At 42.1% G+C, this 15,725-nt stretch overlaps 1 protein-coding gene across 2 annotated transcripts in view; it reads left to right on the top strand.

Moving 5' to 3' along the window:
• The window catches only part of CA10 (carbonic anhydrase 10), a 620,400-nt gene extending 609,038 nt beyond the window's left edge, over positions 1-11,362 (top strand). For both annotated transcript variants that reach the window (XM_032615887.1, XM_032615886.1), the window contains 3 exons: positions 5,174-5,328; positions 8,349-8,523; positions 10,030-11,362. In XM_032615887.1, coding sequence (XP_032471778.1) covers positions 5,174-5,328; positions 8,349-8,523; positions 10,030-10,052 — 353 coding nt within the window. In that variant the 3' untranslated portion in view covers positions 10,053-11,362. The remainder of the gene's footprint in view (positions 1-5,173; positions 5,329-8,348; positions 8,524-10,029) is intronic.
• The last annotated feature ends 4,363 nt before the right edge of the window (positions 11,363-15,725 follow it).

Raw genomic sequence — 15,725 nt, 5'->3', positions numbered from 1 at the left:
TATATGTTAAATGCACATATTACAGTTTCAGCAATGTAAACACAAAGGTGTGTTTGGTGTAGAAACAGTAACACCACATGGAGACAGGCAACAGTCTCCATCTCATTCTGAGATCTGGGGTATGACATATTTGGGAGTAGTGGTGAGCAGCATGTATTTAAGCTAATGGTATAGACTGAAGCCTCAGAGATTTTCTCCCATAATCTGACAGATGATGTTGCCTCTTCCTCCTTTATTGTCTGTCCAGAACCACCAGCAGGTGAAGCTGCTGGGCAGAAACCATTTCATTCATGCATGCAGCCAATGTTTAATGAGCACCCACCATGTAGTGGACCCCACGGTAGGGCTTAGGGAATCAAAGATAAAAGATGGAAGCCCTTCTCCCAAAGGATCTCACAGTTTACTGGGACATTCAAATAGGTTAGTTAATTATTGGCAAGCTAATTCAGTAAATATGGTGTAAAAGGAAGGCACTAACCCAATGCAGGAGAGCCAGGAAGGCTCGAGGAGGCCAAGCAATGGTTATCTCAGGGAAGCTGGGCAAGGACATTAGTATTGGTGAGTACTTGCCATGGGCCAGGCAGGCCCTGTGCCAAGTACTTGAAAAGTGTGATCTCATTTGTTCCTCAAACAACTCTGTGAGGCAAGTACTCTGTCTTAGGCAGGTCAGCCTGCTATAATAAAGCAGCATAGACTGGGTGGCTTATAAACAACAGAATTTACTTCTTATAGTTAAGTAAGGATGAAAATATGAGATGACGGTGCCAGCATGACTGGGTTCTGGTGAAATCCCTCTTCTGTGTTGCAGAATTCTTGTTGGATTTTCGCATAGCAGAAAGAGAGTGAGAGAGCCCTCTGGGGTTGTTTTTAAAAGGACACTAATCCCATTCATGAGGGTTCCACCCTCATGACCTAATCACCTCTCAAAGGCTCTGCCTCATGATATCATCACATTGGGGATTAGGATTTCAATCTATAAATTTGAGGGAGACACAACCATTCAGTCCACTCTCCACTCCAACCATCTGCATACTGAGAAACTGAGGCTCAGATGGTTACCTGCATGCCCAAGGTCATGCAAATGGTGAACAGCAAAGCCAGCACTGAAACTCCAGTCTGAGACCAAAGTTCACATTCTTCACACAGGGGTTTTTCCAAGTTCTGTAGTGTGAGGAAATTAAAAGGGCAAAGATGAAGTATGCATATTAGCAGATTCATGGGAAGAACAAAGTGGTGAATGAGGACTGTGGGAGGGTAGAAGCTGCCATGTTCTGTGGCAACCATTGCACATCTCACAGGTGACATGGGTGAAGAGGAATTTCCTGGCAGGACCACAGCAGCAGAGCCTGGGATATCAGCACAAGAGTGTTTTGGAAGCAGGTTTTTCCCCTGCTATGTGGGTTAAATCCATGAATGTAACCTGTTGTTCCTGGCCTTCCCCCTGACCCTAACACACACACACACACACACACCAACCCTGTCCTCAAATACAGATGAAACACAGAGGCTAATTATAGTTTCAGAAAAGCATAAATGTTGTTTTTCTTTACTCTAGTCATGCCTGGAATGCCCCTCATTCTATGGTCTCCTTCCATCTCTCCTCCCCACCATCCCTAATAAAATAAAATACAATAATAGCAGACACAGACCTACTAGAGAATGGGCTTGAAGATATGGGGAGGAGGAAGGGTAAGCTGGGACAAAGTGAGAGAGTGGCATGGACATATATACAGTACCAGACGTAAAATAGATAGCAAAGGGGAAGCAGTCACATTGCACAGGAAGATCAGCTTGGTGCTTTGTGACCACCTAGAGGGGTGGGATAGGGAAGGTGGAGGGAGGGAGATGCAAGAGGGAAGAGATATGGGGACATATGTATATGTATAACTGATTCACTTTGTCATAAAGCAGAAACTAACACACCATTGTAAAGCAATTATACTCCAATAAAGATGTTTTTAAAAAAATACAATAATAGTAGCATGCTAGAGTACCCAATATGCTCCAAGTGCAAGCTTGGTTAAACAAATCACATTGACCTTTAATAAACATGTGCCAAATGCTTCCTTTTCTCATTCAATATGTTAATCTTCAGGCCAAGCCACCATCAGAGGAAAGATCATTAAGTGTAAATTTGATCATGCTACTCCTCAGCTTAAAACCTTTCCATGGCTCCACATTGCCTACAGGATGAAGCCCTAATTCCCAACAGCACAGAGAAGGACCTTCTGGGTGTGGCCTGTACTGACCACTCACCCCCCCCCGCCTTATTCCTCACAACACCCCTTCCCCTGCATCTTACCCATGCACTAGCTGTCCTGAGTATGCGCTGCTCTGTGTCTTTAGCTTTCTTTACTGTGACCACCTACAGTGCCCTTGACAGCCACCCTTACCAGCCACACACTGATTCCCTCCTGCTGTTCAAGATGCAGTTCAGGTCAGCTCCTCAATTAATCCTCTGCAGTCCCACCCGCCCCCAGGCATACTGACAGCCTCTCAAGGTACCCAGTGCAGATATATATCACTATCTCTGTGGTTTCTTGCTGTATTCACTTACATTACATCCTGCTTGCCTATACTTAGCTTAGTGCCTGACACATACTAGGGGCTTAAGAAATAGTTAGAGCCAAACGGTGGCTACTCAACATAAGCTTGTTGTGTTGACACCTGATCTAACTTCCAAGGACTATCACATCATTGTGTACTCTGGGCACCACAGTTCTGTCATGGAACCATCTGACTGTACAAGTCAGAGTACAGATCCAGCCCAGCTATATTCCAATCACTATGTCTCTCTTGGGTTTGTCCTGATTCCCTGGTGCTTTGATAGAAAGGTAGAAACATTTAAATGGAAAGAGAAAGAAAGCCCATTCTCCTACTGTTGGTGTCCTAATCCAGCTTGACCAATCTCTCTCATGGGCATTTTGTGGACAGAGCCCTGGAGAAGTTCATTTACCCTATAAGGGTAGGCAGAGGCCAGGGGAGTCAGTTTAGGATGAAGCAGCCTAACTGGTTTTATTTGCATTGTTCCAAACCACTGGATCAGTTGACTTGTCCTTAACTCAGTTGGCAAGCAAAGGAGCTCTGAAATCCAAATTTCCTTGGCAAAGATGGTTCTTTCTTATCAGAGAAACTTGAGTGAGAAATTTCTGGAGGAAGAGATGGGGAAGGTAAGGGATTTTTGCCCAGGAAAATGGATTAGCAGCATTAATGCTCAGGATAAGTAGGTACAGCCTGGGCCAAGATGCATTTATCATCACCACCCTGATATTAAGGTCAACATATTATATATTTTTTTGCAATTTGTTATCTGTCTCTTCAGCTAGAATGAGGGCAGGCATCTATTCTTGTTCACTGCTCTACCCCCAGAGACTAACCCGGTGTCCAGCACTAAGAGGTACCTAGTGAACATTTTTTGAATGAATGAATGACTTTGGCCTGGAAGTCAGGTGAGCTGGATTCCACTTTCCACTCTGCAGTTACCATCTAGCACTCTGACCTTGGGCAGGTCACTCTGCCTCTCTGATCTTCAGTTTCTTGTCAATGAAGATGTTATTATATGCCTGACCAATCTTACTAGGACAGTATGAGGTTCCAGCTGTATGTGAAAGTCCTTTTTTACCATTATACATACACAATACTGAATTTGAGAGATTATATCAACCACCAAAGAGTAAGTCCTTTCCCACTGGGAGTTGAACACATGGATGAGAAAATGTATGTGAACCTAGGATGACTGGAGGAGCAGGTCTTATCCCTCTGCCAGCCAGGCTTTGAGTCCCTGCCATGTGTTCTTCAGGCTCCCTGGGCCGGCCACAGTGGTGGACACTCATGGCAAACCAGTGGGTGCAAGACTCCTGAAGACATAGATTAGAGATCACTGAGGTAAAGAGAGCAGTGGAAGCCATGAATGTAGATGGGCTATGATGAGAATATGGACTGAGGGAAGAAAGAGCCTTGGACTGATCCTCGGGAAATGCCAACATTGAGAAAAGCAGGTAGAAAATAAGAATCCAGCAACAGAATACTGGAAGGAATGGCCAGAAAAATAGGAGTCCCAACTATGGTGTTTTAGAAGCCAAGAGAAGAGAGAAAGAGTCTTCAGAAAGAAGGGAGGAAGGATCATGAGAAGAGGAGGAGAGAAGTTCATTGAAATTTATTGACATTTGAAAACTCCAGTACATTATAATTTTATAAAAATACAACCAATGAAAAAAAAAATACAACCAATGCATTGAATTTAAAAATCAGAATGAAATATACCAACATGTTAATGGCAATTGTTTTATGTGATCAGAGTTATTATTTTCCTCTTTCTTTTTTCCATACAGTCTTATATGTATTTATGTTACTTTTATAATTGAAAAAGTATATTTAATAATAAAAGATATATGAGTGTGAAAGACAAAGAGTTATCTGTATGGGCCTTATGGAGAGGAGAGCCACAAAAATGAAATCAGTTGTTGAATTTAACAGTTAAATCTCATGGTAGGATTTGGTCTGACTTACTTTTCTAAAAATATTTTCTTAATGTTCTCTTAATTAAGCAATGCTAATAAATAAGGATGGTGACCAGGCAATGTTTTAACGGGTCCTAAAAACCTTTAACTGTGTATTTCATTATGACTATAATATTATGGGCCCAGGTATCAGGGACCATAACCAAGGACTTGGCTCTTCCTATTCTCCTTGTGGTAGACCACATTACTGTTCACCAATATTCATTGTCTCATCCTATGGGAGGAATGTGCTTCCTTAAATCTCTAACATCAGCCTTGGCCATATGATTTCTTTGGCTAACAAAATGTGAGCAGAAGTGACATGTGCCAACATGTGCCAGTGTTTTAAGAGCCAACATATGTTCCACCATGCTTACTTTTCCTCCTATCATTGTGAATCACAAGGGTCTAGACAGCAGCTGCTCTGATAGTCTGGGTCTCAGAGTATGGACAACAATGACATGCAGGAAGCTCTCAGCCAACCTAGAATGGACTTGTATCTGAGCAAGAAATAGAATTTTTTTTGTTTAAAGTGATTGTGATTTGGGGAACTGTTTGTTACTGTAGCCCATCCTGAGAGTTATAGTCTTCTGGAATCTGAAAAGAAAAAAATTATCAGCAACACCAGCACTTTCTCAAGAAATCTAATTCTTAAGTCTTTTTTATTTCTCTAGATGATGCATATTTACTACAGGGACTTAATATAGAGGAACTATATCCAGAGACCTCTAGTTTCATTACTTATGATGGGTCAATGACTATCCCACCCTGCTATGAGACGGCAAGCTGGATAATAATGAACAAACCTGTCTATATAACCAGGATGCAGGTGAGCTTCTCTGTGGTCTTTTAGCTAATGGGGAAGATGATGTGAAGACTGGCTGGGTTTGTGGAGTGCCTATTGTATTAGTTTGCTAGGACTGCTTTAACAAAGTACCACAAATTTGGTGACTTAAACAACAGAAACATATTGCCTCACAGTTCTGGAGGTTCTAAGTCCAAGATCAAGGTGTCTGCAGAGGTGTTTCCTTCTGAGGAAGTGAGGAAGAATATGTTCCATGCCTTTTCCCTGGTTTCTGGTGGTTTTCTGGAAAAACTTTGGTGTTCCTTGGCTTGTAGGAGCATCACCTCAGTCTGCCTTCATCTTTATATGGCATTCTCTTAATGTCTGTGTCTCTTTGTCCAACCCCCAACCCCACCCCACAATAAGGACATCAGTCAAATGGGGTTACGACCTACCCCAATCAGTCATATTAGATTAGGGTCCAACCCAGTAAGCTCATCTTAACTAATTATATCTGCAATTACCTTATTTCCTAATTAGGTCACATTCTGAGGTACTGAGGGTTAGGACTTTAACTTTTTAATCTGGGGGTACACAATTCAGCTCATCAGACTTATGTTTAAAGAATCAGCATCTGGGGCTTCCCTGGTGGTGCAGTGGTTGAAAATCTGCCTGCCAATGCAGGGGACATGGGTTCAAGCCCTGGTCTGGGAAGATCCCACATGCCGCGAAGCAACGAGGCCCGTGAGCCACAACTACTGAGCCTGCGCGTCTGGAGCCTGTGCTCCATAAAAGAGAGGCCATGATAGTGAGAGGCCTATGCACCGCGATGAAGAGTGGTCCCCACTTGCCGCAACTAGAGAAAGCCCTCGCACAGAAACGAAGACCCAACACAGTCAAAAATCAATAAATAAATATTTAAAAATAAATAAATAAAAAGAATCAGCATCTGGAAAGGCTTAGCATGAACTAATTATAGATGCACCCTACCTGTTTGAGTGAGAAAAGACAGCAGGGTTAGTTCCCAAAGTGTGCTCTACAACTCTAGTGTTCAAAAGGCAGAGCAAAATGGGTAGTTTGGTCAAATATGTTTGAAAAATCTTTATCAGGGAACCCTCTTGCACTGTTAGTGGGGATGTAAATTGATACAGTCACTATGGAGAACACTATGGAGCTTCCTTAAAAAACTAAAAATAGAACTACCATATGACCCAGTAATCCCACTACTGGGCATGTACCCTGAGAAAGCCATAATTCAAAAAGAATCATGTACCACAATATTCACTGCAGCACTATTTACAATAGCCAGGATATGGAAGCAACCTAAGTGTCCATCAACAGATGAATGGATAAAGAAGATGTGGCACATATATACAATGGAATATTACTCAGCCATAAAAAGAAATGAAATTGAGTTATTTGTAACGAGGTGAATGGACCTAGAGACTGTCATACAGAGGGAAGTAAGTCAGAAAGAGAAAAAAAAATACTATATGCTAACACATATATATGGAATCTAAATGTTAAAAAAACGCTTCTGATGAACCTAGGGGCAGGACAGGAATAAAGACTCAGACATAGAGAATGGACTTGAGGACATGGGGAGGGGGAAGGGTAAGCTGGGACAAAGCATGGACATATAGACACTACCAAATGTAAAATAGATAGCTAGTGGGAAGCAGCCATATAGCACAGGGAGATCAGCTTTGTGCTTTGAGACCACCTAGAGGAGTGGGATAGGGAGGGTAGGAGGGAGACACAAGAGGGAGGAGATATGGGGATATATGTATATGTATAGCTGATTCACTATACAGCAGAAACTAACATAACATTGTAAAGCAATTATACTCCAATAAAGATGTTAAATTTTTTTTTAAAAAAAAGTAGAAATAAAAGAGAAAAAAATAAAAAGAGCTAATTCGATTTCATTGCTGGGAGGTTTCTCAGGGTCTTTAGAATGATATACATGTCAGTCTCCAAGAAGAGGCAATATGATATGTAACATTTCATAAACATATTTGAATGTGGGATTTTTTAGAGCATCTCACAGTATTCCTAGTTGGGCTGGCTAGTATTTCTCAGAACTGAATGGGAACTAAGAGATCTGGCCTCTGAGGCCAGCTTTACTAATGGCTCCTTATGAGCTCCTAAGCCTGTTGCCCCACTTCTTTGAAGTGAATTGTCTTCTTTGTAATGAAGGGGGTAAATTACATGAGTCTATTCTATGATTGCAAGGGTCTATAAAAACTCAGAGGAAAGATAAGCAAAGGAAGCAAATCCAATCTCCTTTACAGGATATATATTTACAACCCAACAGCAATTTGAACAATTTGAAGTATCTGATGTTATCTGTATTTACTGGGAACTCTTAGTGACTAGCAACCCCCTCCATCTAACTTCAGCTTAGAAAAAGGATTTATCCATGAGATACTGGGTCATCTTATGGAATTTAAGATCAGAAATTGATGTCAGGAAGTCACTGGAATCAGAACCCCAGAAGCGCTTTCTCTCTGTTCTCTCCTGCTCCCTCCTGCACCATAGCTTCGTTCTCCTCTACTGCTAAAGAGTATTCTTTAGCTTCACAGTCCTGGGTGGAACATGGCTGCAAACATTTTAGTCCAGCTCCAGATCCTGATATTCACAGAAAAGGAACTGAATTAATCCAGCTTAGTTTAGCTCTGACTCCTGGACCAATCACTGTAGTTTGAATAATACCGGTGTGGGAGAACAATTCCCTGAATTACTGGACCCCAAGGTGTGATAGAAAGAAGAGACCCTGGAGAACACCCGGCTGGGTTTCCTCCTTTGACAGACAGTGTGTCATAGGACAGAAGAGAATCACTGACTTGTTCAGAGGCACACAGGAGCCAGGGAGCTTGAAGCAAGGCTCCCTCCAAGCATGGAGGCATCAGTGGGTTGTACCCACTGAACCCATGAATCAGGGTCTGTGGAAGCCTCAGGTGCCCTTTCCCACACAGCTGGCACTGCCCGGGTTGGCCACAGTCTACATGGTCTTACTTCTTTCCTGGTATGGGTGGATCTCACAGCTGTTTCTCTCTCCTCAGATGCATTCCTTACGCCTGCTCAGCCAGAATCAACCATCTCAGATCTTTCTGAGCATGAGTGACAACTTCAGGCCCGTCCAGCCACTCAACAACCGTTGCATCCGCACCAACATCAACTTCAGTTTACAGGGGAAGGACTGTCCAAACAACCGGGCCCAGAAGCTTCAGTATAGAGGTGGGTTCAGTGGCTCAGAGGGCAGTGGAGACAGGTCAAGCCCAGTCTTCCTGCTCACACCTACTCTGAAAGGCCAGGTACTATCTCCCATTGGAGGAGTCATGATTATAAGTGACATTTACATGGTGCTTTTCTATTGAAAAAGTCTGTATTTCATAAACAGAGACAGAGATCAAATCTTTAAATATTGTCTGGCTCAGGCAAGACAGCATTTTCATTGCCTTTTTACAGAAGAGCCCAGAGAGGCTGATGTTCCCAAAGTTACGTGTTAAAACAGGACAGCTAGAAGCATTAGTGCTTTTAGTTATATACACAATAGATCCCCTTTTCCCCTAGAAGGTGAGCAAATAATTCTGGATGCCAGGCCATTAGGACCCAATGAGGTGTGTGTATGAATGCATCTTTTTCTAGTGCTATGTCCCTAGAAGTGACTATAATTCCTACTAGAGGGGACATTCAAGATGCCTCTCACCTCCCATAACCCTCTGGTCCACACCCAGCCCTCTCTCTTCCCTTCTACACACTAAGTACCTATTGATCATTGTCATAAACTCTCAACATGGAAAGAAAGGTGGAGGAAGGAGTGTTGTGGAGATGCCCCCAACCAGGAGTTAGGACACCCAAGTTGCTGCCATGGTTCTGACACTAACAAGCCATATAAACCCAGCCAAATCATTTAACCCCAGGGCTCTGGGTGTGTCTGAGAGAGAAAATTAAAGACAGAAATGTGGAGGAAGTTGGAGAGATAAAGTGGAGGGTAGAGGTGATAGCTGCTTCTAAAGTTGCCTGGTAACATCCATAGTCCTCATATTTAGGCAGCACATTATTGTTTCAAAAGGGCTTCCCTATCCAGACTCTCATGTGCTCCTCACGACAATCATGAAGTAGATGGAATAGGGACACACCCAGAGTGCCAACTTTTTCTGCAAAGGGCCAGATGGTAAATACAGGCTTTGTGAGTCATAGGGTCTCTGCCACACTCTGATGTTTTAGGGTGAAAGCAGCCATAGACAATATGTAAATAAATGGTTGTAGCTGTGTTCCAATAAAACTTTATTTACAAAAGCAGTTCACAGCTGGATTTGGCCTGCAGGCTGTCATTTGCCCACCCCTGGTCTAAAGCAGCACCATCCACTACGGCTTTCTGAAAGGATGGAAATGTTCTGTGTCTGCATTGTCCAGTAGGGTAGCTACTAGCCACATGTGGCTATTGAATGTCTGAAGTGTGGCTAGTGTGACAACGCAACTACGTTTTCAATTTTATTTATTAATTTAGATTTATATTAGCCACATGTAGCTAGTGACAACCCTATTGGATAGCTCAGGCCTAGAGGTTCATAAGAAAGTGGAGAGGGTAGTTGGGATACATACAAGTAAGCAGACATTTAGAAAACTGTCCCTTCCCCTTTGGAGTAAGCCCCCCAAGCTGTGTGTAAATTAATCCAATTATGCCTTGTTTTGTGTTGTTTGTGTGTTTTGTTTTGTTTTTTCTCTCTCTCTTTCCAGTAAATGAATGGCTCCTCAAATAGGAAAGTAAGCCAAGAAGAATCCCACCTCAGTGAAATGCTACAACTGTGAATTGACGTAACCTAAACTGTCCCCTTCTTTCTTCTCTTTCTTTCCTCCCTCAAGCCTCATTCACTCTTTGGATCGGCCCTTTCTTCATGAAAATTGTCTGCAAAACCTTGGCAGAGGAATATATCTCTTACACACACTCACAAACACACACACAAGCACTCACACACACATACACACACATGCAAATATATCTACTCACATACACACTCATACAGCCCCCAAGATGGAAAGTTAAATTTTAGAAACAAACGGCTCATTCATAAGAGGTCTTAGAAGAAAATAACCAATTAACCTGATTACAATTTTGATACTGTTTTCCGAAACAAATAAATCTACCGAATGAGAATTTTCAGCCTTGTATATTACAAAATTCTTCCAAAAGAGAGAGAGGAGAAAACACAGGTCTGACAGCATCAAGTGGACTTTTGTTCTTTGCATCAAGTAATCTCAAATAGTGTCCTAGGATCCTTTATGGGTGCTGGTGACAGGTGAGCCAAGACAAAGTTGGCCAAGGACACATTTCTAGATTGTGATTCTTCTGTTTACTCAACAATTTAAAAAGAAAAAAGGACAGACATTGAATAGATACACATTGTATATATATATATATATATATATATATATATCACCACAGACTATTAAAAAATGGAATTATTACCCCTCTTTGTCATATATGTGTAGTAGGGTTTGCCAAGATCATATTGATCCATTTGCTGTTTCTTATTTTCCAAAGGTCATACATTGTGTTTGGTTATTGTTAACAGCTCAATAAATGTGTTTAACAAGTTAATTTCATTTTTCTGGCTATAGTCTATTCTCCTTCCTTACAGGCTAAGCCCTGGCTCCATGCAACTGCATTCTTTGGTTTCATTTGTTCCTTCATCTACATGTTTTGCTCATTTGCAGCCAGTTTTTACTGAGTTTGTGGCAATGGGAATGCATTTGCTAAGCAAGTATAACTTTAACTCCACTCCATGGCTCTATCATTCATATGAGGTGAGGTTCAGCCTGAGATAGTAGGTGACAGATTTCTTGCACTTCAAAACTGCCACCGCCCACCCCACCCCACCCCCGTGATGCTCCCTTGAAGGAATGCACTTTGTCTTGTAAATTCTTGGGAAAGGGGTGTCTTTTCTCTCCAGGTGCAGCTGGATCTCACAAAGTACAAATGAATGCCTTTCTTTTCTTGTTTATAATGGTCACTCACTGTGTTTGGTTACTGTCAAGAAATCAATAAATGTGTGTAACAAGTTATCCAGTACCGTGTCTGAGTTTATTGAGGAGGAGGGCACTCCCTGATGAAGCCTCTGAGTCCTGCTGTCTCCACAAGCAATTGCATTATGGCCAGCAGGGCAGCCAGAGTCTCCAGAACAGCCTGTCTGGTCATTCCCAGAGCCAGGTAATTAATACCCTGTTGAGAAAACATATAGGCTTAGCTGCTGGAAGGGAAGACTTGGCTGTTCATTCAGTGGCCAAATTAAATATAACTTTCATCTTTCCTTTCTGTTACAGCTCCAGAAAGAAGGGAAAGCACAGGCATGTAGGGTCTGTGCAAACAGGAACATCCACAAATATGTCAAAAACTTAAGCAAGTGGCTAGGTTTATTGATGACGAAAAAAAAAAATCAAACAGCCAGATATTTCATATTTGAAACAATACACTTACAGATCTGTCTGCAAAGATCTGTAATACACCAGATCTGTCTGCAAAGATTTAGTGTGGGCAGGTGGCAGTCTTTCTTTGTATGGCTTGCTGCTTCCTCTCTAGGTCAGGTTCTTCTTTAGCCTGCAAGGGCAGGCAGTGATGTAGTGTGTCAACTAGGCCTGGCTTCAAATTGTCACCCTACCACTTACCTGCTTGCTGTGTGATCTTAGGCAAGTTGCTTTACTTCTCTGATCTATAAATTGGGGATGTTAGTAACTGCTTCCATGAACTATGAGGCTTAAATGCTATGTAGCTACTTAAAGCAGCTAGCACAATACCTGCAATGATTGTTCTGTAAAGACTGACTATAGAGCACGTGCATTGCCTAAGTATTAGAGGTTTTCCTAGACCAGACCATACCTTCCCCTCCAGGGAGGGGTTAGCATCAGTCACAAAATGGGCATCAAATTAATACCAAATGGAGGAGACAGGAGGAACCCCTGAGTGACTGGGTAGGACGTCGGGGAAGTGAGGGGGGAGGAGAAGTGGAGGCCAGATAGGACCGGTGTCCCTGAGGGTTGGCTGAGAGTGGGGAAATGTTCCCACATCTGGAGGGACCCTCGGGCGCTTGGAAGAGCAGGGGAGCACACCTAGTGTTTCTCCCACCCACTCAGGCTCCAGGAAGCCTGCTGGGCTCCTGGGCCTGGTCCTCCATTCTCTGGGACCCCCTCCAACCTCATGGGTCCTAGGGATGTGGGAGGGAGGGAGGATAGGGGAGGATGAGAAGAGGCAGACAGAGGGAGAGGGGACCCTCTAGGACCGGAGAATCAGGGGAGGCACAGCAGGTGTTTCCCCCACTCACTTGGCCTCAGGAAGCCTGTGGGGCTCCTGTCCTCCAAGGCCCCGCTTCATGCCATGTTGGTCCTAAGGGTGTAGGAGGGAGGCAGGGTCAGTAGAGGAGAGGTGGATGTGGGGGGCGGGGGGATCCCTCCGGGATCGGAGGATCGGGGGGGCATGGAGGGAATTTCCCCTACCCACTCAGGCCCAGTGAGCCTGCTGCAGTCCTGGACCCGGTTCTCTGACCTCCAAGTGCAGAGGCACTCCTGGGACACTCCTGCTGCACTGAGCCTAAGCCCAATACCCACTGCCCAGCCAGGGCTTTTCTGGCCCTGTGGGGCCTAAGCATAGTTCCCTCCCACCGCCTAAACCCAGCCCCTGCCTAAGCCCCGCCCCTCAAGCCAAGGCTTTATCCAGCTTTTTTTTCTGAATTTTATTTTATTTATTGTTTTATACAGCAGGTTCTTATTAGTCATCCATTTTATACACATCAGTGTATACATATCAATCCCAATCTCCCAATTCATCACACCATCACCCCAACCCCTACTGCTTTCCCCCCTTGGTGTCCATACATTTGTTCTCTACATCTATGTCTCAATTTCTGCCCTGCAAACCAGTTCATCTGACCATTTTTCTAGGTTCCACATATATGCGTTAATATACGATATTTATTTTTCTCTTTCTGACTTACTTCACTCTGTATGACAGTCTCTAGATCCATCCACATCTCTACAAATGACCCAATTTCGTTCCTTTTTATGGCTGAGTAATATTCCATTGTATATATGTACCACATCTTCTTTATCCATTCATCTGTCAATGGGCATTTAGGTTGCCTCCATGACCTGGCTATTGTAATTAGTGCTGCAATGAACATTGGGGTGCATGTGTCTTTTTGAATTATGGCTTTCTCTGGGTATATGCCCAGTAGTGGGATTGCTGGATCATATGGTAATTCTATTTTTACTTTTCTAAGGAACCTCCGTACTGTTCTCCATAGTGGCTATAGCAATTTACATTCCCACCAACAGTGCAAGAGGGTTCCCTTTTCTCCACACCCTCTCCAACATTTGTTGTTTGTACATTTTCTGATGATGCCCATTCTAACTGGTGTGAGGTGATACCTCATTGTACTTTTGATTTGCATTTCTCTAATAATTAGTGATGTTGAGCAGATTTTCACGTGCTTCTTGGCCATCTGTATGTCCTTTTTGGAAAAATGTCTATTTAGGTCTTCTGCCCATTTTTAGATTGGGTTGTTTGTTTTTTTAATATTGAGCTGCACGAGCTGTTTATATATTTTGGAGATAAATCCTTTGTTCATTGATTCATTTGCAAATATTTTCTCCCATTTTGAGTGTTGTCTTTTCATCTTGTTTATGGTTTCCTTGCTGTGCAAATGCTCTTAACTTTCATTAGGTCCCACTTGTTTATTTTTGTTTTTATTTCCATTACTCTAGGAGGTGGATCAAAAAAGATCTTGCTGTGATTTATGTCATAGAATGTTCTTCCTATGTTTTCCTCTAAGAGTTTTATAATGTCTTGCCTTACACTTAGGTCTCTAAACTATTTTGAGTTTATTTTTGTATACTGTGTTAGGGAGTGTTGCAGTTTTATTCTTTAATATGTAACTGTCCAGTTTTCCCAGCACCATCTGGGAAAAGAGGCCATCTTTTCTCCATTTTATATTCTTTCCTCCTTTATCAAAGATAAGGGGACCATATGTGTGTGGGTTTCTTTCTAAGCTTTCTATCCTGTTCCATTGATCTATATTTCTGTTTTTGTTCCAGTACCATACTGTCTTGATTACTGTAGCTTTGTAGTACAGTCTGAAGTCAGAAGCCTGACTCCTCCAGCTCCATTTTTCTTTCTCAAGATTACTTTGGCTCTTCAGGGTCTTTTGTGTTTCCATACAAATTGTGAAATTTTTTTGTTCTAGTTCTCTGAAAAAGGCCCTCTTCTTTACAATTGTGGTTGTTTTACCTGCCAGTTGTTGTTTCATCTATATTTTTATTATTTCTAACATATCTGTTAGTTTTCTTCTTTTAGTTTTTACTCTTTGTTATTGTTCTGTTCTTTTTTTTTCTTTTTCTTTTCTTTTTTTCCTACCACCCCATGCTGCTTGAGAGATCTTGGTTCATGAGCCAGTGGTCAGACCAGAGCTCCTGCAGTGGGAACTACGAGTCCAAACCACTGGGCTACCAGAGAACCTCAGGGAGTATTCATCAGAGTGAGTTCTCTCAGAGGTCCTCATCTCAGCACCAAGACCCACCTCTACCAACAGCCTACAAACTCCAGTGCTAGAAGACTCAGGCCAAACAACCAGTAAGACAGGAACACAATTCCACATATCAAAAAAAAAAAAAGAGACAACAAAATAATATGTCACAGATGAAGGAGCAAGGTAAAAACCTACAAGACCAAATAAAGGAACAGTAAATAGGTAATCTACCTGAAAAAGAATTCAGAGTAATGATAGTAAAGGTGAACCATAATCTTGGAAACAGAATGGAGGCATGGATTGAGAAAATATATGAAATGTTTAACAAAGATCTAGAAGAAATAAAGAACAAATAGAGATGAGCAACACAATAACTGGAATGAAAAATACACTAGAAGGAATCAATAACAAAATAAATGAGGCAGAAGAATGAATAAGTGAGCTGGAAGACAAAATGGTAGAAACAACTGCCAAGGAGAAGAATAAAGGAAAAAGAATGAAAAGAATTGAAGACAATCTTAGAAACCTCTGGAACAACACTAAACAAACCAAATTTGAATTATAGGGTTCCCAGAAGAAGAAGAGAAAAAAAGAGAGTCTGAGAAAATACTTGAAGAGATTATAGTGGAAAACTTCCCTAATATGGGAAAGGAAATAGTCACCCAAGTCCAGGAGGTGCAGAGAGTCCCATACAGGATAAACCCTAGGAGAAACACACCAAGACACAGACTAATCAAACTGACAAAAATTAAATTCAAAGAAAAAATATTAAAAGCATCAAGGGAAAAGAAAAAATAACATACAAAAGAATCCCCATAAGGTTATCAGCTGATTTTTTAGCAGAAACTCTGCAGACCAGAATGGAGTGGCAGGACATATTTAAAGTGATGAAAGGGAAAAACCTACAACCCAGATTAC

The sequence above is a fragment of the Phocoena sinus genome, chromosome 20 (genome assembly GCF_008692025.1).
Source record: "Phocoena sinus isolate mPhoSin1 chromosome 20, mPhoSin1.pri, whole genome shotgun sequence".
Lineage (NCBI taxonomy): Eukaryota > Metazoa > Chordata > Mammalia > Artiodactyla > Phocoenidae > Phocoena > Phocoena sinus.
This window is presented reverse-complemented; position numbering and strand designations above follow the sequence as displayed.